Below are 23,651 nucleotides of genomic sequence, written 5' to 3' on the forward strand. Positions count from 1 at the left end.
ATATATATATATATATATATATATATATATATATATATATATATATATATATATATATATATATATTACTCAAAGATTGGCAATGAAGATGAGGCAGAATAGAAGTCCATACAAAAGGGCTTTTGTGATGTAGAAGCTTCTGATAGTAAACGAAGAATTTTTTCCTTCATCTTCCTCAGAGACCAATAGACCACTGCAGGACAAAGGACTTTCCCAGTGCTCTTGGCCTCTCTGTCTCATGTTACTGTTCTCCATCTCTTTCGGCAAGGGATTTAATTGAATATCTCCACCTGGTGTTCTGTAGCCCTCGATTTCTTCACTTACTTGGGTGCCACTGTGTTACTATGGTTGTTCATCTGGTATCAGTTCTGCGCGTGACATAACTTGTCCAAGCTTCTTCTAATTTTTAATATTCACCCTATGTTTCCCAATCCCTGACACACTGTTCTTACTCTTAATCACAGTGGACAGTGTCAGGCGTCGCCAGTTGAGGCTGCTGGCGAGAGGGCAGCCTTACCTTCTTCTTGGCATGCGGACCGGTGTCGGTGAAGCCGGCGATGCCCAGGTTGAAGAAGCTGATTCTGGCGGTGCGGTTGTGATTCTCCTTTTTGATGGTGGGGTCGAAGGCAAACACCTGCAGGAAGTCGACCGTATGATAATGCGATTACAAACAAGTCGGGGCTACAAAACACACAAGGGCACAAGGAGAATGCATGAGGCCAGATATATATGGTAACTCCCGATCACTTGATTCACCATCGTCTTTCCCTGCCTAAAAGTGCATCAAGCCTTAAATCAAAATTTTGCATGAACTAAACATCTGCTTAATAGTTCCATTTATTTACTACCTACATATAACTCAGTCCTTGCCTGTCTCCTTCTCGAAGCTTAGTTTATCCAGTTTATACCCATTGCTTCAGGTCCCAACTTTTTTTGTTCAGTATAAGTACCCCGTCAACGCCACCTTTGTAAATCCCCCGACCCATTTAAATGTTTCAACACTTCATATTTTTAGAACAATCGGGTATTTTCATCATCTGCTGTGACCCTTCTCAGTGGACTCTTTCTTTAGTCGCATGGAACTGAAGCTTGTCTTTCCTGAGTAGTTGGTAGATTTTGGTGAACAGCATCTTTATCAGTTTCTTTTCTAGCTATCCCACTCCCGCAATTTAATCGCACTCTTACCAAACTTCTGTAGAATGATTGGCAGCTATGGATGGACGGCGTATGTGCTCTTTGCATCAGTGTTGAGTTTAGTCACCGCACACTCAGAATATCACCGCGCTCGTAGCAAATTACCGCGTGAAATTACGGCAAAGGGACACATGAATCTCAGACGGAATAAATCAGGAAGGTGCCTTTCGTCTACTGTATTCTTTCCTGCAGGTTTGACTGGTCAGGAGGAAAGAGGACGTGTCTGAAACTGACTTTGAGATTTCTTACTATGGGGGTCACCTTCTGTTGTCTGCTGTACAGGAGGATCTTGAGGACGCTTTTTTCTCTCTCTTCTTTTCTTATCGCCTTCCAGTACCAGTTTTTTTTTATTTTTTATTACTTGGGAATTGGGATGGGAAGTACCTAAGTTTACCCTTGTTTTTTGTTTTGTTTTTCGGAATCAGAAATATTCAGTCAATCAAAAAACTTACCCTGCAGCCCAGCTTCCTATCAACTTCGTCCTCGAATGACCAGTCATTCCCGATACCGAAAGAAAGGACAATACATTTCAAGGGAGTCACTTTGTACTTCTTGTCCACACACAGCCACTTGTTGCCGTCGATGTAACCCTTCTTGTTTCGCAGACGTCCTCCCAGCATCATCTGTTGAAGATTGAGAATTGTGGGACCACTCAGGACGACATTGGGAGGTAGTCCTAACTAACGATTCGTTAGTAACGAACTAAGTTGCATGTTGAGGTTGGGTAGTAGGAACTTTAGTAACTTGAAAGAAAAAAAGCGATCTAAAAGTTTGAGATGAAATGGAGTTGCTGACATCCAGACTGGACCACACTACTGAAAAAACGGCAGAATGTATGTAGTGCGGCGACTAGCCTGATGGGCGAGCCTCCCATAACTCCCTCTGCCAGTGGGGTACCTCTTTGGCCGAGGTGTGGCTCTCCCATCTCGCTGGTCGCGGGTTTGATCCCCGGCGCCGGCAAAATCTTTCTCTGTCTGGATTAATTTCTCGTGTGTTTCGTTAGTGGGAGTGTAGTAAAGAGAAATTTCTGGCATTTCACTTGTGGCAGCGGTGGGATCCTCTCCTGTGATTCTGTTGTGTCACCCCAAGTGGGTAACAGGTAGAGTGATGGCCCATGCTCCCCGAAGTTCACAGAAAATGGGAAACCTCAACACACAGAAATTAATCTAATTAATCTAATCCGTGTAGTGCGGCGACTAAGCCTGATGAGCGAGCCTCCCATAACTCCCTCTGCCAGTGGGGTACCTCTTTGGCCGACTGTTTAAGGAGCGGCTCTCCCGTCTCGCTGGTCGCGGGTTCGATCCCCGGCGCCGGCAAAACCTTTCCTTGTCTGGATTAATTTCTCGTGTGTTTCGTTACACGCAGAGGTCGTGTGTGAGTGTAGTAAAGAGCAAATTATGGCATTTCATGTAGGAAAAAAAGGCTGTTTATAATAATATTATCATAATTAAAAAATAGTCCTGCATTTTCTTAAGCGGTTTGAATACTGCCTGAGATAATTCATTAGTAGTAGTAGTAGTAGCAGTAGTAATAGTAGTAGCAGTAGTAGTTGTAGTGCTGTTATTGTCGTTTTTTATTGTGTATGATGTTTTCGTCGTCATCGTTGTTGGTGTAGTTGTCTCACAGTCACGGCCACGTCCCGCAAACTCACCTGCGTGTCACAGCGGACCCGCGGCGTTTGGATGTAGTTGAAAAACGGCTTGAGGTTGTCCATCCTCCGCAGCGCACACTTTTTCTCCCCTTAAGGAGAGAGGGAGTCACAGTCATGTACGAGAGATGCATTGGTAGTCTATTAAGAATTACCATTTCACTTTGGAAGTTGAATTCAACTAACTTAATCCCATTGCTGTAAGTCACGTTTTCTTTATTATGTTCAAGTATATTTTATCAGTATATCCATCGCTGACTGATTTTACCCTATTTAAAAACATAAGTCCAAATTTAAGTGTCGGTCTTCAAAACACACACACACACACACACACACACACACACACACACACACACACACACACACACACACACGTATACGGACAGCAAAGTAACAAAATGGCAACCTATAAACTCTAATGTATTGTTTATTGTTGCAAAGAAAACTGCAACGAGAGAGGAGTTTGGTGTCTGCCCGCCATTTCGAGAAGTTGACCCCGACATAGAAGCAGGTGTTGAAAATAAAGCTTTGTCCGTAGCAGCAGGGAGTACGTTAGCATCAGACAGAGAATTGGAGAACGTTGGGAAAGGCTTCTCTCTGTAGGGATCTTTTAATGACAACTGAGGAAGAGGAGCAAGGAGGAGGAGGAGGGAAGGGAGGAGAAAGCTAGGGGCGGCCTTACCCCAGTCCTCGTCCCACGTGGCGATGTCTGCCTCCCGATAGAAGGCCCCGTCCCTTGGTGCTCTGGTGGGCGGAGGTGAGGGCCTGGCGCTGTTGCTGCTGCTGGTGTTGATGCATCTTGCCACGAGCACGGAAGCAAACTTCTCATCAAATGAATTCCTGCCAGGTGAAACAAGAGGGTATATTTGCCAGTGTCTACGCACCCTTCCAATGGGGGCTCTGAAAACTGTTTTTATGTAGAGGCAGCAGTACCTATACTTATTCATCCTGTATGGAGGTCAGTCGCTAGCTCCGGACAGTGACCGAGAAGCAAGTGCTGCCGTCTATATAGAAGTCGCTATGAAAGTCCACAGTACTCCAAAAAATGATGTTGGATGGCCGTGAAGTTGCTCCTCCGCCTGGCGTCGATAAGCATCATAACAGTTAGTAACAAGAAAAGAGATTTTAGCAAGCCACCGCTCAAACGGTCGCATATTCTCCTCCGGTGAGACAGAAAATGTGGCGCTGCAAGCACAAACTTAATAAGTGTTTTCATGTGAAATGCTTATGTCTACCCTTGTCCTTGTCTCCTGTGCCGTCTGTGTATTTTCAGTGTCACTGTCCTTGTCTCTCGTCGCGCCTCGTAGTCCGCGTCGTGTCTTCAATTGTTTATGTATTGTTACTTGTTTATTTTCTACTGTCTGTCCTCGTCCTGGTTTACACTCCTCCTACACATTGTTTATTACACACACCAACATTTATATCTCACTTAAACTAAACAACATTCACACACACGCACATACACACAACCACCTCTTTTATGTGTCTTGTCCGTGTCGATGACCTCTGTGTACTTTTATCAATAAATAACTCTGGCGGATATGAGTTTCTCTATCCGTGAACCAGTTAGCACTCAGAACACTCGCTACCAACAACAATTGGTGACCCCGCAGTGTTGTTATGGTTCAAGGTGGCTTGTAACCGGTGCCGTTTTAAGGGCACTCTCTCCCAGAGTGGAGGACCTGGGGAGGGTAACTTGTCCATTCGTCCGCCCTCTCCTGGGGCAAAAATCCTCACACCGCTTCGGGTTCGTAAGGCTGAGTCCCAGGGTCAGTAGAAGCATTACGCCGTGGAAGTAGTTGCCACCTTCAGGCACCCTCTGTGCCCCCTCCAGGCACCCTCTGTGCCCTCCTCCAGGTGCCTTCTGCGCCTCCTCCAGGCACCCTCTGTGCCTCCCCCAGGCACCCTCTGTGCCTCCCCCGGGCACCCTCTGTGCCCAGTCCCCAGGCGCCTTCTGCGCCTCCTCCAGGCACCTTCAGCGCCTCCTCCAGGCACCTTCAGCGCCTCCTCCAGGTACCCTTTGTGCCTCCTCTTCAGGCACCTTCTGTGCCCCTTGGTGCACCTCCCAGCGCTCACCCACCACCACCCCTCCTCCTCCCTGCTCTCCCGCTGGTACGGCGACTGAGACACGCACACCGTGTGACACGCATACAGACTCAGTGAACACTCAAACACAGTGCGACACATTACTGAGACACACAGTGCCACACAGACTCAGTGTACACGCCCCCACACACCACACAGACTCAGAGAGACACTCAAACACAGTGTGACACCCCACTGGGATTACTAGCTGCCCCCTGGATTACCCGCCGTCTCCTGGATCTACCACCGCCCTCTTGGATTATCCTTCACCTGTGGATCTTTGTGTACAGTGCAGTGTGTCCATCAACAGTTCAGTGCAGCAAGTCCCCAGCAACAGTTAGTGTCACAGTGTTACCTACTAAGCGTACAGTGTTGTGTTACAGTGCCTTTTTGGACACTGGTTCGCTCCCCGAGCCACTGAGGCCCCTAGCACGCGCCAGCGCCTATAGTACACGCAGTTCGTTCTACTCTCACGGACTGCCGCGGCCCCTGGCACATGCTAGCGCCCCTCACTCCTCAACCTGCTGTGGCCCCTGGCACGCTGGCATCTAGCGCCTTCCCACGCAGTCGTTCGACGCCCTCACGGACTGCCGAGGCCCCTGGCACGCTGGCAGCTGGCGCCTTTAACACACGCAGTTCGTTCTACTCTCACGGACTGCCGAGGCCCCTGGCACGCTGGCAGCTGGAGCCTTTAACACACGCAGGTCGTTCTACTCTCACGGACTGCCGAGGCCCCTGGCACGCTGGCAGCTAGCGCCTTCACACGCAGTTCCCTCGACGCTCTCGGACTGCCATGGCCGCCGGCGCGTTTACGCCAGTGCCTTTTGCCCATCTCCACGCCGCTCGACTTCACCATACCTGACGACGACATGCAACTCTTCCTCTGCAACAGCGGTGTCCTTCAGAGCACCACTCTTCTGCTCAGGACCCGTCTACGTGGTTCGCGATTTTGGAGCGCGTATTCAAGCCTTCCAGGATCTATTAAACAGCCAACCACTCAACTCACTTCAGCTCGACTTACCGTAGCTGTTCTCACCGCGCAACTCACTCCAGCTCGACTCACCATAGCTGTTCTCACTGCGCGCTCACCTCAGCTCAACTCACCATAGCTGTTCTCACTGCGCCGCTCACCTCAGCTCGACTCACCATAGCTGTTCTCACCGCGCAACTCACTTCAGCTCGACTCATCGTAGCTGTTCTCACTACGTTACTCACCTCAGCTCGACTCACCGTAGCTGTTCTCACGGCGCATCTCAGCTCAGCTCGACTCATCGTAGCTGTTCTCATTGCGCTACTCACTCCAGCTCGACTCACCGTAGCTGTCCTCTACGCTCTACTCACTCCAACTCGACTCATCGTAGCTGTTGTCACTGCACTACTCACTCCAGCACGATTCACCGTAGCTGTTGTCACTGCGCTATTCACTCCACCTCGACTCACCGTAGCTGTCCTCTACGCGCTGCTCACTCCAGCTCGACTCACCGTAGCTGTCCTCACCGCGCAACTCACCCCAGCTCGACTCACCGTAGCTGTCCTCTACGCGCTGCTCACTCCAGCTCGACTCACCGTAGCTGTCCTCACCGCGCAACTCACCCCAGCTCGACTCACCGTAGCTGAACTCTACTCAACGCAATGCAACTCAGCGCAACTCATCGCACACCTCCACTCAACTCAGCGCAACTCACCGCGCACCTCACCTCAACTCAACTCAGCGCAACGTACCGGGCACTTCAACTCAACTCACCGCGCAACACTACTCACCGCAACGCAACATCGTCTGTGCCACAGCACCCCCGCACCAGGGAAGATTTCGTTCCTCCTTTCTCGTCACTGGGGGGGAGTATCTGTAGCAAGCCACCGCTCAAACGGTCGCATATTCTCCTCCGGTGAGACAGAAAATGTGGCGCTGCGAGCACAAACTTAATAAGTGTTTTCATGTGAAATACTTATGTCTACCCTTGTCCTTGTCTCCTGTGCCGTCTGTGTATTTTCAGTGTCGCTGTCCTTGTCTCTCGTCGCGCTTCGCAGTCCGCGTCGTGTCTTCAAATGTTTATGTATTGTTACTTGTTTATCTTCTACTGTCTGTCCTCGTCCTGCTATACACTCCTCCTACACATTGTTTATTACACACACCAACGTTTATATCTCACTTAAACTAAACAACATTCACACACACGCGCATACACACAACCACCTCTTTTAAGTGTCTTGTCCGTGTCGATTACCTCTGTGTACTTTTATCAATAAATAACCCTGGCGGATATGAGTTTCTCTATCCGTGAACCAGTTAGCACTCAGAACACTCGCTACCACTAACAAGATAATATGGACATTCTGGTCACCTTAGAATCTGCACCTCTGCAACGAATACAAATTGATATGTTTTGACTTTTATGAAAGAAAAAAAAGTACTGAGCACTCAGTTTCAAGTGTATTTCATAAGCTGCAGAGTCCCGTGGCGTAACCTGTGGAGTGACAACTACTAAATTCATAGACATTTGAATGATGTACTATATAACAAGATTTTAAAGCTATAACTACTTCATTAATTTGAAACGCTTGGTACTGGATTTAAGAAGCCATGTACAGTGGTCATCAAGAACAGGGACTCGGTATAAACACGGGCTAATAGAGCTGGCGAAGATGTATAGTGTATTTTTCACAATATAGTGAAAAAATACATATTAAAGACATTTCTACGTGACTCTGTTTTCACAGAACTACTAGAGCGAAAGATAAACAAGTTAGCAAGTTCATAAGACCATGAAAATGTCGATAGAAGGTAGAAAGAGATGCAATATTGCTCCGGATTTTTTGGGGGGGATAGAAGAATCAGTAAGTGTAGGGCAGCAGGTGAGGCAAAACGCCTAGCCCTACTCTGTCCAGAAAGAGCTGCGTGTGTGGAGCCCCGTACACATGAGGTGCGATGCGCATTCCATGCAGGGGCTGGCAAGGCCCTGGTATTAAGTTGGATCTGTGAGGGGGCAATAAATGGTAGAGAAAATATAGAGAACCAGACCTCGCGGAAGATGATTCAGTAAACGATGAGATACGAATTTTGCATATAGGCAGCCGCACATTTCCATGCAATGATTTCCCTGAGAATCACTGTGGGGTGACATCGTGTCAGCCAATGTCTGAGCTGGTTGGAAGACCTCCACGGAAGCCTTGGCAGCACGCACCTGGAGACCCCGTAGATGGCGATGATGGTCACGATGATGAGCAAAATAGCCGTTGTTTGGATGGTGAGGCCCATGGTGACTAGACTATTGTAGCAGAGCCACACACACACACCGGCAACCTGCAGGAAACGATAGATGCATTTATCTAAGTATGTTTCGGTAGATCGATAGATGTTTATTTTCTTTTTTTACAACAAAGGAGGCAGCTCAAGGGCACACAAAAAAAGAAAACAATAATAAAAAAAGCCCGCTACTCGCTGCTCCTAAAAAGATACAAAAGAGGTGGCCGAAAGGAAGATCAAATGCGGGAGGAGAGTCCTGATACCCTCCTCTTGAAAGAGTTCAAGTCGTAGGCAGGAGGAAATACAGATGAAGGAAGATTGTTCCAGAGTTTACCAGCGTGAGGGATGAAAGAGTGAAGATGCTGGTTAACTCTTGCATAAGGGGTTTGGACAGTATAGGGATGAGCATGAGTAGAAAGTCGAGTGCAGCGGGGCCGCGGGAGGGGGAGGCATGCAGTTAGCAAGTTCAGAAGAGCAGTCAGCGTGGAAATATCGATAGAAGATAGAAAGAGAGGCAACATTGCGGCGGAATTTAAGAGGTAGAAGACTATCCGTATGAGGAGGAGAGCTGATGAGACGAAGAGCCTTAGCCTCCACTCTGTCCAGAAGAGCTGTGAGTGGAGCCCCCCCACACATGAGACGCATACTCCATACGAGGGCGGACAAGGCCCCTGTATATGGACAGCAACTGTGCAGGGGAGAAGAACTGGCGGAGACGGTACAGAACGCCCAGCCTCGAGGAAGCTGATTTAGTAAGAGATGAGATATGAAGTTTCCAGTTGAGATTTTGAGTTAAGGATAGACCGAGGATGTTTAGTGTTGAGGAAGGTGATAGCTGGGTGTTGTCAAAGAATAGGGGATAGTTGTTTGGAAGATTGTGTCGAGTGGATAGGTGGAGAAACTGTGTTTTTGAGGCGTTGAAGGACACCAGGTTCTTCTTGCCCCAATCGGAAATAATAGTAAGGTCTGAGGCTAAGCGTTCTGCAGCCTCCAGCCTTGAGTCGTTAAGTTCCTGAAGGGTGGGTCTTCTATTAAAAGAAGTTGAGTAATGCAGAGTGGAATCATCGGCGTAGGAATGGATAGGACAGTTAGTTTTGGAAAGAAGATCATCAATGAACAACAGAAAAAGAGTGGGAGATAGGACAGAACCCTGTGGGACACCATTGTTAATAGATTTAGGGGAAGAACAGTGACCGTCTACCACGGCAGAAATAGAACGGTCAGAAAGGAAACTGGAGATAAAGGTACAGAGAGAAGGATAGAAACCGTAGGAGGGTAGTTTAGAAAGCAAAGATTTGTGCCAGACCCTATCAAAAGCTTTTGATATGTCCAGCGCAATAGCAAAAGTTTCACCGAAACGGCTAAGAGATGACCAAGAGTCAGTTAAGAAGGCTAGGAGATGACCAGTAGAACGCCCCTTGCGGAACCCATACTGGCGATCAGATAGAAGGTCAGAAGTGGAAAGGTGCTTTTGAATATTCCGGTTAAGGATTGATTCAAAAGCTTTAGATAGACAAGAAAGTAAAGCTATAGGACGGTAGTTTGAGGGATTGGAGCGGTCACCCTTCTTAGGTACAGGCTGTATGAAGGCATACTTCCAGCAAGAAGGAAAGGTAGATGTTGACAGGCAGAGGCGAAAGAGTTTGACCAGGCAGGGTGACAGCACGGAGGCACAGTTTTTAAGGACAATAGGAGGCACTCCATCAGGTCTATAAGCCTTCTGAGGATTGAGGCCAGAGAGGGCATATAAAACATCATTTTGAATAATCTTTATAACAGGCATAAAGGAGTCAGAGGGGGGATGAGTAGGAGGAATATGCCCAGAATCGTCCAGAGTGGAGTTTTTAGAAAAAGTTTGAGAGAAGAGTTCAGCCTTAGAGATAGATGAGACGGCAGTGTTGCCGTTCGGACTGAGGAGTGGAGGGAAAGATGAAGAAGTGAAGTTGGAGGAGATGTTTTTGGCTAGATGCCAGAAGTCACGGGAAGAGTTAGAGAAAGCAAGGTTTTGACATTTTCTATTAATGGAAGAATTTTTGGTTAGTCGGAGAATAGATTTGGCACGATTTCGGGCAGAAATGTAAAGTTCATAATTAGCATTAGTTTGAAGGCTCTGGTACCTTTTGTGAGCTACCTCTCTATCATTGACAGCACGAGAACAAGCGTGATTAAACCAAGGCTTTTTAGCGTGAGGAGTAGAGAAAGAACGAGGAATGTATGCCTCCATTCCAGAGACAATCACCTCTGTGATGCGCTGAGCACACACAGAGGAAGCAATAATCATTCCACGGGAATGGAAAAGTACATCCTCAGGTCGTCCCACCGAGCTGAAGCAAAATGCCAGAAGCATCGCCTCTTCGGTGGGTCCAGAGGGTGTACAGGAGCGATAGGACAGGATGCAGAAATAAGATTGTGATCGGAGGAGCCCAACGGAGAGAACAGTTTGACAGAATAAGCAGAAGGGTTTGAGGTAAGGAAGAGGTCTAGAATGTTGGGCCGGTCTCCAAGACGGTCGGGAATACGTGTAGGGTGCTGGACCAACTGCTCTAGGTCGTTGAGGATAGCAAAGTTGTAGGCTTGTTCACCAGGATGGTCAGTGAAAGAGGATGAAAGCCAAAGCTGGTGGTGAACATTGAAATCTCCTAGGATGGAGATTTCAGCGAAGGGAGATCAAGATGTGCTCCACTTTAGAATTCAAATAGTCAAAGAATTTTACATAGTTGGTAGAGTTAGGTGAGAGATAAACAGCACAGATGTATTTAGTAATAGAATGACAATGAAGTCTTAGCCAGATGGTGGAAAATTCAGAAGAGTCAAGGTCGTGGGCACGAGAGCATGTCGTTGCGCACGTAGGCGCAACATCCAGCTTTGGATTGAAATTTAGGATAGAGATAGTAGGAGGGAACAGAGTAGAGATTGCTGTCAGTAGCCTCAGAAACCTGTGTTTCGGTAAGGAAGAGAAGGTGAGGTTTAGAGGAGGAGAGATGATGTTCCACAGAATGAAAATTAGAGCGAAGACCGCGAATGTTGCAGAAATTGAGAAGAAAGAGGTTCGAGGAGTTATCAAGACACCTCTCGGGTCGGCAGCCAGAAGGGGAGGCCTCCCTGGGGGAATTTGTGGTCCCCCCCCAGGCGGGGACTCCGAGGCTTGGTGTATGTGCGCCATTTTGAAATTTTAATTTTGTGAAAAGGTGTATATGTTGTGTGAATGTAGTGTGGTGTGGATAAAGAGAGGATCTGTCTTTAGAGAGCATGCTGAACTACTCTCCGGTGTTGGTGAGAGAATAGGGAAACGGTTAGTGAGGACATGGGAAGGGTCTTTGGAGGGCTTCAGCTCCCTTCTCACCTCCCATATATACCTCACCGGGAGTGGCTTGCGCCCGTTCGGTAGGTGTCTTCCTACCTACTCCAGCCTACGGCCCTGCCTCGTCGGTTGATAAACATGACTTTGGAGCACCGCAACAAAGGCACACACAACGGCACGTGGCACTGTCGCACGCCTTCTCTAGGTCTGTTAAAACTATATAAGAACATAAGAACGTAAGGAGTCTGCAAGAGGCCTTTTGGCCTATACGTATACAAGGCAGCTCCTGTACACTCAACCCCACCTTACCTCACCATCCATGGCTTTATCTAACCTCTTCTTGAATGTATCTGTGGTATTGGCACTCAAAACATGGCTCCCAAGCCTGTTCCATTCATCTACCACTCTATTGGTGAACCAATTCTTGCCTATGTCTTTGTTGAATCTGAATTTGTCTAACTTAAAACCATTGATACGCGTCCTACCTGGCTCTTTTACTATCAAAATCTTATTGACATCCCCTTTATTAACCCGTCCGCTGCGTTTGGCACGGATTTGGCTTTCACTGGTAGCCTGGTACCTATACTCCCATGTCTTTCTCTGCCTCTGTGGTGGATATGGAGTGTTTCCCATGTAGTACTGGTGTGCTGGATATCCCCTCCCAAGGTGCAGGACATTACATTCCTCTTCATTGAATTGTAGCAGACACTTTTTGTTCCATTTCTGTAGCTTGGTGAGGTCTGACTGTAGGAAATCCGTAGTCAAGGGGTTAAAGCCCTTCATCCATTTATAGACTTCGATCAAGTCTCCTCGCAATCTTCGCCTTTCTAGAGAGTGTAGATTTAAATGCTTCAGCCTGTCTTCATAAGGCAAGTTTCTCACCCCATGAATCATCTTTGTCATCCTCCTCTGTACAGATTCTAACATCTTGATATCCATTCTATTGTAGGGGGACCAGAACTGAATTGCATAATCGAGATGAGGTCTAACTAGTGCTTAGTAAAGTTTGAGGATGACTTCAGCGCTCCTATTGCTTACGCTCCTTGAGATGAAACCAAGTACTCTGTTTGCCCGATTTTTAGCCTGAATGCATTGAGCCCTAGGACGGAGGTCGGCGCTCACTAGTACTCCTAAGTCTCTCTCACGCCCAGACCTGCTTAGAGGAGTGTCATTGAAGGAGTAATTGTGTGAGGGGTTATTCGTACCTACACTCAGAATGCTACACTTCCCGACACTGAATTCCATCTGCCACTTCCCCGCCCAATCATATAATCTGTCAAGCTCATCCTGGAGAACGCTAGCGTCCCTGTCTGAATGGATTACTCTACCGATCTTGGTATCATCTGCGAACTTACTGACATCACTACTAATTCCTGTGTCCAAGTCATTGATATAAATAATAAAAAGCAAAGGACCCAGCACCGACCCCTGTGGGCTCCACTCGTAACACTGCCCCATTCAGAATTTTTACCATTGATTTGCACTCTCTGCTTCCTAGCACTAAGCCACGCCCTGATCCAGTTCAAAACTTTCCCATCTACGCCGTGAGCCTGTAATTTTAGTAATAGCCGGTGATGGGGAACTTTGTCGAACGCTTTACTGAAATTTAGATACAATATGTCATAGTTTTCATCTCGGTCAACCGCCTCGATTGCTTTAGTGTAGAAGGGCAACAGGTTAGTAAGGCAAGACCTACCCTTTGTGAACCCATGCTGTGAATCATGAATTAAACTATGCTTCTCTAGATGGTCCCGAATGCTCCCGGCTATAATTGACTCCAATATCTTTCCTACAAATGATGTTAAGCTAATTGGGCGATAATTTGAGGTGGCTGACTTGTCTCCCTTTTTGAAAATCGGCGTCACATTAGCTACTTTCCATTGATTGGGCACATACCCAGAATTTACCGACATCTTAAAGATATCGGTAATTGGGCCACTGAGGACCTCCTTGCACTTTCATAACCCGTGGGAATACTTCGTCTGGGCCCGGCGATTTGTTTTTCTTCAACCTACCAATCTCATCCTGGACTACTCGCCTAGTGATGATCACATCCCTCAACTTGTTGTTCTCTTCGCCCTCATATACCTGAACTCTCTCCGGAATGGTTGTTAGATTTTCCTGCGTGAAAACTGAAAGGAAATAGTCATTCATCATTTGACTCATATCTTCTCCATTCTCAACGAGCTCACCTGTGTTTGTTTTTAACGGTCCAATACTGTCCCTTGTTTTCGTTCTGTACAATTTGAAGAAGCCCTTGGGATCGCTCTTGGCCTCGTTGGCTACCCTAATCTCATAATTTATTTTTGCTAGGCGGGTGTTCCTCTTCACCGACCTGGCTAGCTCAACATACCTACCCCTGAGGTGGGTTTCTCCGTTCTTTATTTTCCTATAAATTCATCCTTTCAAGCCAATCTCATGCTTGAGTCTGCGGGTCATCCATTTAGGGTCGTTATTTTCCTTCCTACGTGCTTGGTAAGGGATATGCTGTCTCTGACCCTCTGCAATTAGTCTCACTAAATTATTATGGGTCATTTCTGCATGATTCCCCTGTCTTTCCGGTTTCAGCCCTGAGATCTGGCCCTCATCTAGCCCCAAGGTTCTCCGATTTACCTCCTCAAGGTGTCTTCTGAGCCCCTCATAATCAGTTCTTCTAAAGTCAGGCACCAACACAGGGTTGAGTTCATGGGTCACCGCCCAGTCTAATTTAAACCTAATTTCCTTGTGATCACTGCCACCTAATTCTCCCCCAACATCTAGCTCGCTGATCATGTTATCGGTGTAAGTTAAGACCAAGTTTAAAATGTTGTTGCCCCTGGTGGGCTCAGTTACTGTCTGCTTGAGAAAATTATCTTGTATTACTTTCAGAAAATCCTCAGATTCTAGATCACCCACCACGCCTTCCCAGTCTTTATTCCTTTAATTAAAATCCCCCATTATGCAGACATTTTTGCTCCTGCTCGCCCTGCCTACCTCTTGTAGTAATATATCAGTGTCCTGCCTGCTAAGGTTAGGGAGCCTGTAAAGAACCCCTAGAATTAGTTACTTTCCCTTTGTGGACGTCCACCCAAACTGATTTTGAGTTGCCATTTGTTTGAACAGAATTGTTAGCGGAACATTTAAGTGTGTCTTTAACATAAAGTGTCACCCTCCCTCCCCTTCTTCCTTTTCTATCTTTGTGAAACATCTGATAACCATCTATTTCATACTCCGACATGAAGGTGTTTGCAGTATCCACCCATGTCTCCGTGATAGCTATAATGTCGAATTTCTCGACACATGCTTTCCCCCTTAGTAGATCTATCTTGTTCCTGAGACTCCTACTGTTGGTTTAATACGCCGTTAGACCATCCTTTGTCACATACTTTTGATCACTCCTGCACCCCCTAGTCCCAGTCTGCGATGCATAGCCACTGATGTTAGGCTCTCCCCCTTCGCCTACTCTAGAAAATCCTGTAGGGTGCTAAGTGATCGTTCGAGGGAATCTTCGAAAACCTCTACCCCCTGGAGTGACAAATGCACTCCATCCTTGGCTTACAAGGTGCCCTTCTCATTAAAGAGGTCCCAATTATCAATGAAAAGCAAACCATTACGCTTACAGTGAGCCGCCAGCCTGCTATTTACTGCTAAGGCCCTGAAGAGCCATCCCTCACCTACCCCCCTCCTTGACAAAATACCACAAACGGCCGGCACCCCTCCGAAGTCACTCACTTTAGCGAACGATTCCCTAAAGCGCCTAAATATCTCTTCCCTTCCCACTCTACCGATATCATTGCCACCGAAACTACAGAAGACGATTGGCTGAGTACTTTCCCCCGCTAAAATATCCTCAGTCCTGTCAGAAATGTGTTGTATACCTGCCCCGGGAAAGCAAACTCTAAGTCTATTGTCCCTTCTGTCTTAGCCGGCGCATTTCCAAAACTGTCTCGGCGCAAACACTTCACTACCATCCCCTTACCTGGCATGAGAGCAAACCTCCAATCCCGTAAATGTTTCTCCTCGTTTTCTCCTGCCCACTATTCTTTACCAGACCTTCATAGTGTATGATGGCGGCTTTATCATCCGTAATAAACAGTCGTTACTCAACAACCCCCCTATCTTTACAGAGGGACAATAACACAATGAGGTGCCCTCTGATTTGTCAATTTTCTACATCGAATCCCATAACATGTCAAGCCTAGCTGTACCCCCTCGCCTCCTCCACACGAGTCTTCCCTGCTCCCGAGGCTTCTAACTTAAATATTTTTCCATTCCTTATATATAGCTCCATTATATTTGTGCCTAACTGAACACACACACACACACACACACACACACACACACACACACACACACACACATTCAAGATGTTGACATACCCCCCCGTGCCCCCAGCCGCCACATAACGGACCTCCCCCCTTCCCCCAAGAGTTCTCTCTCTCTCTCTCTCTCTCTCTCTCTCTGCAAGTCAGATCCTAAAAGTTTTTAAAGATATGTAAATAACAAAAAAGAGATTCGAAATGGGATTGGCCCATTAACTGATAATTCGGGTAATATCGTGACAGACAGCCAACGCATAGCGAACACGTTAAATTCTTATTTCGCCTTGTTTTTTAATAGTGATTCTACTGATACTGCTGCTGTTCCTAACACTTGAAAATCCCAGTCATTCCCTCCCTGACTTTGAAATCAGTACAGATGAGGTTCTCAAAGCGCTGCAGTCACTTAAAACTAACAAAAGTCCAGGACCCGATAAAATATATCCAAAATTACTTAAAGAAATATCAACAGAGATACTCAGACCTTTAACAATGCTATTTAATATGTCTTTGCACCATGGTATTGTTCCTAGTGATTGGAAAATGGCTAACATAACACCCATTTTAAAAAAGGCGACCGAAAATTACCGGATAATTACAGACTAATCAGCTTAACTTCAATTATTGGTAAATTATTTGAGACAATCATTCGAGATAAAGTAGTTCTAGAGTGTAATTCGCTAATCCTGGACTCGCAACATGGTTTCCGTAATAACAGATCTTGTTTGTCGAATCTATTAACGTTCTATAACGAGTTTTTTGCAGTCTATGATGTTGCTAAATCACTTGATATTATTTATTTGGACTTCCAGAAGGCGTTTCATAAAGTTCCATACTACAAGTTGCTTCATAAAATCAAGGAAATAGGCATCGGGGTTAAACTTCACGAATGGATCAAGCACTGGCTAAGCAATAGAAACCAAAGAGTTGTAATAAATGAAGTGACCTCTGAGTGGATGCCAGTCACTAGTGGTGTCCCCCAAGGCTCTGTCCTGGGACCCGTTCTCTTCGTCATTTACATCAACGACATTGACTTTGGTCTCAATAATTTCTTTGGTAAATTTGCGGACGACACGAAAATCGGCATTGCGGTACTTACAGAATGTGACAGGCGGAGCCTACAAGAAGATTTGCGTAAAATATCAAATTGGTCAGTAAAATGGGAAATGCCTTTAATATAAACAAGTGTCAGATTCTGCAGGTTGGATCTAGAAATATAAAGAAGGACTATGAAATGTGCGGCGTTAAAATTAAATGCGTTCACTCGGTCGAAGATCTTGGTGTCACATTCGCGTCTAACCACAAGTTTTCCCAGCAGTGCAACGAGTCCGTTAAAAAAGCAAACAGGATGATGGGTTTGATTAAGGGAATTTTTTCATTCAAGAATAAAGATGTTATACTGCCTTTGTATAATAGTTTCGTCAGACCTCATTTGGAGTATGCCGTGCAGTTTTGGTCTCCCCACCATGCGAAAGACATTGCTAAATTAGAAGGTGTTCAGCGTAGAGCAACCAAGATGATTCCTTCATTACGAAACAAACCCTACGAGGAAAGGCTGTTTTCTCTTGAAAAACGCCGCCTAAGAGGAAAACTGATCGAGTGCTTTAAAATACTAAACGGTTTTACCAACGTAGATCCGACCAAGCTGTTTGTGAGGGATGATTCGACGCGAACGACAAATAATGGCGCTAAACTCAAATGTAGACAAGTTCATTCAGATTGCACAAAATTCTTCTTCACTAATGTTGTCGTTCGAGATTGGAACAGATTACCACCATCAGTGGTACAGTGTAACTCGATTGCATCGTTTAAGAATAATCTTGACCGCTACCTCCTCCATCTCAATGTTCACTAGGTCAGTTTCAACGTCATAGTTGCCGCATAACAACTGTCACTTAGGTTTAGGACAGACCACCTAGTTTGGGCCTTAGGGCCTGTGTGGTCTGGTTATAATGTAATTCTAATTCTCTCTCTCTCTCTCTCTCTCTCTCTCTCTCTCTCTCTCTCTCTCTCTCTCTCTCTCTCTCTCTCTCTCTCTCTCTCTCTCTCTCTCTCTCTCTCTCTCTCTCTCTCTCTCTCTCTCTCTCTCTCTCTCTCTCTCACAACACACACACACACACACACACATGACGTGGCCCCTCAGAATGTTGACATAACCCCCAGCCACATAACGGACCTCCCGGGCAGGTGCCGGAGCCCTCCCTTCCCCGAATGTTTCTAGGTGTGTTTCATCAATAGAACATCTAATACGTAACAGGTGTGATATATTCATTAACTTTAAAAGAGATTCAAGACAAATTTGAAGAGAAATGCTGTGTGTGTGTGTGTGTGTGTGTGTGTGTGTGTGTGTTTACCTAACCGTCTTGTAACGGTTTGGTCTGAACTGTGCCAGTAGTGTCGTGTCCATATCTACGTTGTCCAGCCTTATTTCTAATGTGTGGCACTTCGCATCAACAATTTCTTCCTTTAACCCTTCCTAATGCACAAGACTGATGATGACGCTCGGCGAAAAGACACCATTTCCAAGGACTGGAAAGCGTATCATTATTCCCATAAGAACACGAGACAAAAGCGAATGTGACAGCAGCAGAGGCATATCTCTATTATCTGTTGCGGGAAAGATATCATCTAGAATCATGCTGAATTTGTTATCGAGCCACACCCATTCATCGACCAGCCCGAAAGGAAGGATGAACAGTTGGGTGGACTGCACGCCGACTGCCATGGTCGAAATTCGAACCCAGGCCCGCAGATTCGTAGTCAGCGACGCTAACTACTGCACCGCGGAGGTGCATGCGACAAAATAAAGACTTTTATACATCATTCATTGACTCCGCAAAGACATTCTATACTCTCCATAGATACCTGGTGCGGCTGTGTTTGGACAAATACGGACTGACCCCAGAGATCCACAAGACGCTGAAAACTCACCCATACCAACATGGAGGCGACGGTCTGTATCGGTTGACTGCAGTTTAGGCCGAGGTCATGGTTGCCGTAAATCTACAGGTGAGTAGTTCCGCCTGGCATCTTCAGTCTCCTTGACACAACAGCCATAACTGATCAACTGAATGAACACAATGGCGTCCTTCTAGAACATATATTAGACGGGAATGTGTTCAATTCGTGACGAGTCCAAGCCCACACCATCACCAAGACATCGTTAATTGCGGTTCCAAGACCTATAATTATGTTGACAACAGTGGCCCAACTTTACCTTTGTTATTTTTGTTGTTTTTGGTGCTAAGCCTTCCTGTGTGTCTGTATCTTTCTGCACTCCGCAGAAGAAAACGAGTGTGAGTGTTTGAGGGGGACGGAGGGCGGAGAGAGTGGGGAGTGACGGGGAGGAGTCAGCAGAGTGTGGGAGGAAGGGTTAGCAGGTCCTCAAAGATGAGGCATGAAAGGGAGGGAAAAGGAGGGCTCCACTATATAAACACTTGCCCGCACCAAGATGGGCTCGGGCCGGCCACCAGGCCCCTCAAGAAAGCCTACCGGCGCTACAGGCTTCGACGTAAAAAAAAAAAAAAATAAATAAAATTGTGATAAGGGCGAAGAGAGGGGGTGCTTACGTGGAAGGAATGAAAGCAGGGTCCACACAAGGCCTCATTACCCGTGCTCCCTCACAGTTGCATGGCAATTATAATTTATAATCTGTCGCTCAGCTCTACACTGGCGCTCGGCCTCGGTCCCCGCGGCTTGAGAGTGTATACACGTCTTCTGTCCACTCACAGCTCTTGACTTAACAGTCGCGTTGCACCGCCTTCATCTAAGCGTTTGCAATATTTTTCATCATATCATCTAGTACCTAATACGACACAACTCATTGTACCCGATATTTTTTGGCCACTTCATTCAAACTTGCTCACATGTTTGTCCTTGTTCCTAACTTGCCATGGACACGGATGTATTGATTGACTGGGGAGGTCAGTGAAGTGGTGTACTGAGTATGCTCAGTGAATGTGCTCATGGGCGGTTATAGTGATGGATGTGGCGGCGGACTAGATCTCTTGTAGCAACGGGAAGCAAACAGTCGCCCCCCTCCCCTTAACAACCAGACCGTCAATCGCAGTCTCCAAGGGTGTTACCTTCACCCAGCAATGCAAAGCTTCACCTCTCGCCTGATTTGAGAGATGAATTGGATTTCTTTCAGCAACCGGGAACAACAGCTACTGATTTCGCCTGGTTTGAGCGGTGAACTGGACCTCTGTCAATCGCAGCGTATAAAGGGAGATTCCTTGAAAACCTGTCAGTGCCTTTTATGATTTGCTGAGGAAAATTGATCCGTATGTTACCAAAGAAACTACAGTTATTGGTGGGCTGCCGCTTGGCACACTATTGCCCCAAGCTCTGAAATGCCTCCAGTCGCGGTACTGCCCTTTGCTCGGCCCAAAATCAGCTCACGAGGCCCTACGCGGTTAAAGGGAGCTGGTGGAAGGAGACAGGTAAGGAGGGGAAGTGATAAGGGCTTTGCTGAGGGTAGTGATGGGATGGGAAGAAGAAAGGGAAGGCGTCCACACACACTTTGTTAACTTTTATTAATAATAACATTGATTTTACGATTATTGCACTTTTTTAAATTAGGGGGTGCCTCTGACAGGGGGCCCGGGCAGTTGCCCCGTTTGCCCCCTTACAAATCCTGGCCTGCCCACTGTACATACACACCTGCTTAGGTTGACTACATATGCTGTTCACGGAAAAACTGGCGGATGGAGAAACTGGCGGACTGAGGCAGGCTGAGGCACCGGCGCGAGCTGACGGCATGCCGTATCAGGGCTGCGGAGTGACTGGTTGCATCCAGGATTCTCACCTTCCTATAAGCTTGTAGCGTGAAACCATGGAGACTGTCGTGAAACATGATAACGTCAAACACTCGTGGGGCTGGCACACACGTGGCTGCATTATCAATTCTATAAATAAGTGTTTAAAATATGTAGGTATTTTTTTACTTGAACTACTCCCTATGCTCCCAAACTTTACTCACTACTCCCAAGTGATATTATGGTAGGTTTACAATACATCTAGTAACTAAGTGTAGATATCCTGAAATATATATATATATATATATATATATATATATATATATATATATATATATATATATATATATATATATATATATATATATATATTTAGGTCAGCGTACGACAATCTTGTCCACTGCCGTACGATGTCGCGGTTGGGCTGCCACTTGGCAGCTGGCTCGGCAGGCAGGTAGTACAGTCCAACCGTACAGAGGTCTCCCAGCCTGGCAGCCCCGCACGCACCGAAAAAGAAGAGGCACCAGTGCAGCCATTTACCTCCCAGCCCTACACACCTCCACCAACTGGAAACTCCACCCCGGCCCCACACCACCATCCTGGGGCAGAGCTCTTTGCCATCAAGGAAGGCCTCACAGCGGCAACTACACTTGCCCCACACCAACCTGTCTCCCTCTTTCCAGATTACCTCACTGCCCTCCGCCTCCTCTCAACTTACAGACCTCACACACACCACACACTCTGTTTCAACATCCACTCACTCCTGGCACAGCTGACCTCCGGGGGCAGAAGATATATTTGATATATTTATTTTGGTTACCCATTAAAATAGTTATCCATAGTCTTAATTTAAGATTTCCAACAGAAAACGAATCAGTTTGTCACCTAGTCCTAGTGAGTTAGTGACATTATAATTTGCTGTTTTTGTAAATTGTAATTAATATTTAAGTTGACTGCATTATATTTGTCATTTACACAAAAACTTCAACATGGCCAACACTGTGGTTGTTTCATTCACTATGTGCATTGCTGGGCGTTATCGCGATAAGTTATCGCGATACTTTATCGATGATAACAAAATCGGGTTATCGGCCATCCGCTACTTATTTAAATATATATCGGTATCTTCGTTACTTCTGTGACCAAACTAGCGATAATCGCTACTTTTTTCCGCCTCTCAGAAAAAGAGAAAAAAAAAAACGTTGGCTCCTCCCTATTGCGCATACGTGGCCCGGGCGCCCGGTGTTGTATGAAAAAACTTCGGGGTATGAAATAACTTCGGTGAAGGGATTTCATTCTTAGATCATCAACATTAAAAGACTAGGCTATTTTTTATGTTAGACTCAATTAAAAATCAATATATCAAAGAGAAAAATCATATAACTTTGCCCCCAAAATGATTATTCATTGCCTCAAATTTGATATTCCATATTCGTTTGTGAGCATGCCATGGTATTGAAGGCACCCGGTGCTGTGTTATTTGGTGTCCCATCGTCAAAAGCTGGCGCTTTTGTGTACAAACACTGATATCTCGTGAACTGCGCATGTTCAGACCAGTAAACGTAGCCCTGTACAGTCTCACAAAGCTTTTTAACACATTAAGAGTTGCTGGAAGGCTGAATCAGACATACAATACTACCATCCTCGCTGTTTCTAGAACGACACTCTGTACATATAAATACAACTCGTACAGAGTGTCGTTCTAGAAACAGCGGGGATGGTGCATGGTAGTGGTACTGTATGTCTGATTCAGCCTTCCAGCAACTCTTAATTACGGTTAAAAAGCTTTGTGAGAGTGTACTGGTCTACGCTTGCTGGTCTGAGCATGCGCAGTTCACGAGAGACCAGTGTTTGTTGACGGTGGGGACCCCAAATAACACAACACCGGTTCAGGCGTTTCTATATATAGTATGTAATACCGTCCATAGGTACGTACTGTACATACGTGTCAACGTGTGGTCAGATATTGAAAATTTGAATTCATCTATGGTTTTCTTATTTGAAATATCAATATAGTATCGTTTTCGCCTGTCGGACTTATCGCTAGCTAGTATCGGAATTGTGGATTTATATCGGGTATCGGCTGTCGGTTATCGCCTATATTTGTGTCTCCAGTTAACGAATATCGGTTATCACCGATAAGGTTTTCCATTATCAGTTATCGGTTATCGGGAATAAGGTTTTCTGTTATCGTGCCCACCTATAACTATGTGTATTAGCAAGCTAGTTAAATGTGCGATTTAGTTACTCCTCAAATTGATTCATTTTCTGTTGGAAATCTTAAATCAAGACTATGGATAACTGTTTTAGTGGGTAACCAAAAGAAATATATCAAGCGAACATACATTTTGCTCAATTATTTTGATGATAACTAACATTCGTTACTTTACATTCCACTGAAAAAGTACTTTGCAAAAAAACACATATCATACATGCTATATAGAGGGTGGAACAGTCAAATAACGCGAAAAAGTCTTATTTTTTGCGAAATATAGAGACGGGTAACGAGTATTTTTTTTTCACATAAACGAATAAAAAGCTAGTAGTTAGGGCATTGAAAAATTCAATAAATGAATAACTTCGTAATGAAATGTTTCACCACGTGCTACTTCCACTCAGCGAGTGTTAATGCCGAATTTTGTATATGTATGCCTCGGCCCGGGGAATCTAAGATGGTTTACTCACCTGGTTTACTCACCTGGTTGGCTACCCCAGCTTACTGTCATGGTTCACATATCAGTGGTACGTAGTAGGATAGCCCGCAACTGCTGGCACGCCAGCCCATCAGTTCAATTAAGGACATTATGATTTGTACAAAAATAATGGGCGGAATTGTGTGCCATGTACAGCTAGGTGTTAAGCAAGGTGTATAGATATGAGTTTGTTACAGAACAATGTTAATAATGGGATGAGTTTTGACAGAGGCAGGTAATTATTCCGTGTACGAGAACAGTGACTGTTCAAGGGAGAGGTGAAGGCCCCGTTTAAATGCCTGGATTGTGCCAGCGGGAGGAGGAGCAGGCTCAGAAACTAAACAAGATGCCTCCAAGAGAAAGAGAGAAAGAGGGATGGAAAAGACTGCGGAGGAACCTGAGAGGTAGAGAAACGAACCAGGAAGTGAAGC

At 45.9% G+C, this 23,651-nt stretch overlaps 1 protein-coding gene across 1 annotated transcript; it reads right to left on the reverse strand.

Moving 5' to 3' along the window:
• Window positions 1–454: 454 nt before the first annotated feature.
• Window positions 455–20,569, reverse strand: LOC127003094 (uncharacterized). Its single transcript, XM_050869508.1, has 6 exons — window positions 20,433–20,569; window positions 8,110–8,228; window positions 3,525–3,682; window positions 2,846–2,934; window positions 1,647–1,817; window positions 455–634 (listed from the first exon to the last, which is right to left on the reverse strand). The coding sequence occupies exons 1-6, from the start codon at window positions 20,529–20,531 to the stop codon at window positions 455–457; spliced, it is 816 nt and encodes a 271-aa protein (XP_050725465.1). The 5' UTR covers window positions 20,532–20,569.
• Between the last annotated feature and the right edge of the window lie 3,082 nt (window positions 20,570–23,651).

The sequence above is a fragment of the Eriocheir sinensis genome, chromosome 24 (assembly GCF_024679095.1).
Source record: "Eriocheir sinensis breed Jianghai 21 chromosome 24, ASM2467909v1, whole genome shotgun sequence".
Lineage (NCBI taxonomy): Eukaryota > Metazoa > Arthropoda > Malacostraca > Decapoda > Varunidae > Eriocheir > Eriocheir sinensis.

Coding starts and splice junctions, on each gene's coding strand:
- LOC127003094 (XM_050869508.1), bottom strand. CDS start 20,531: ATGCCGTCAGCTCGCGCCGGTGCCTCAGCCTGCCTCAGTCCGCCAGTT. Junction 8,229..20,432: donor TATGTAGTCAACCTAAGCAG/GTGTGTATGTAC, acceptor CGTTTCCTGCAG/GTTGCCGGTGTGTGTGTGTG. Junction 1,818..2,845: donor GGGTCCGCTGTGACACGCAG/GTGAGTTTGCGG, acceptor AATCTTCAACAG/ATGATGCTGGGAGGACGTCT.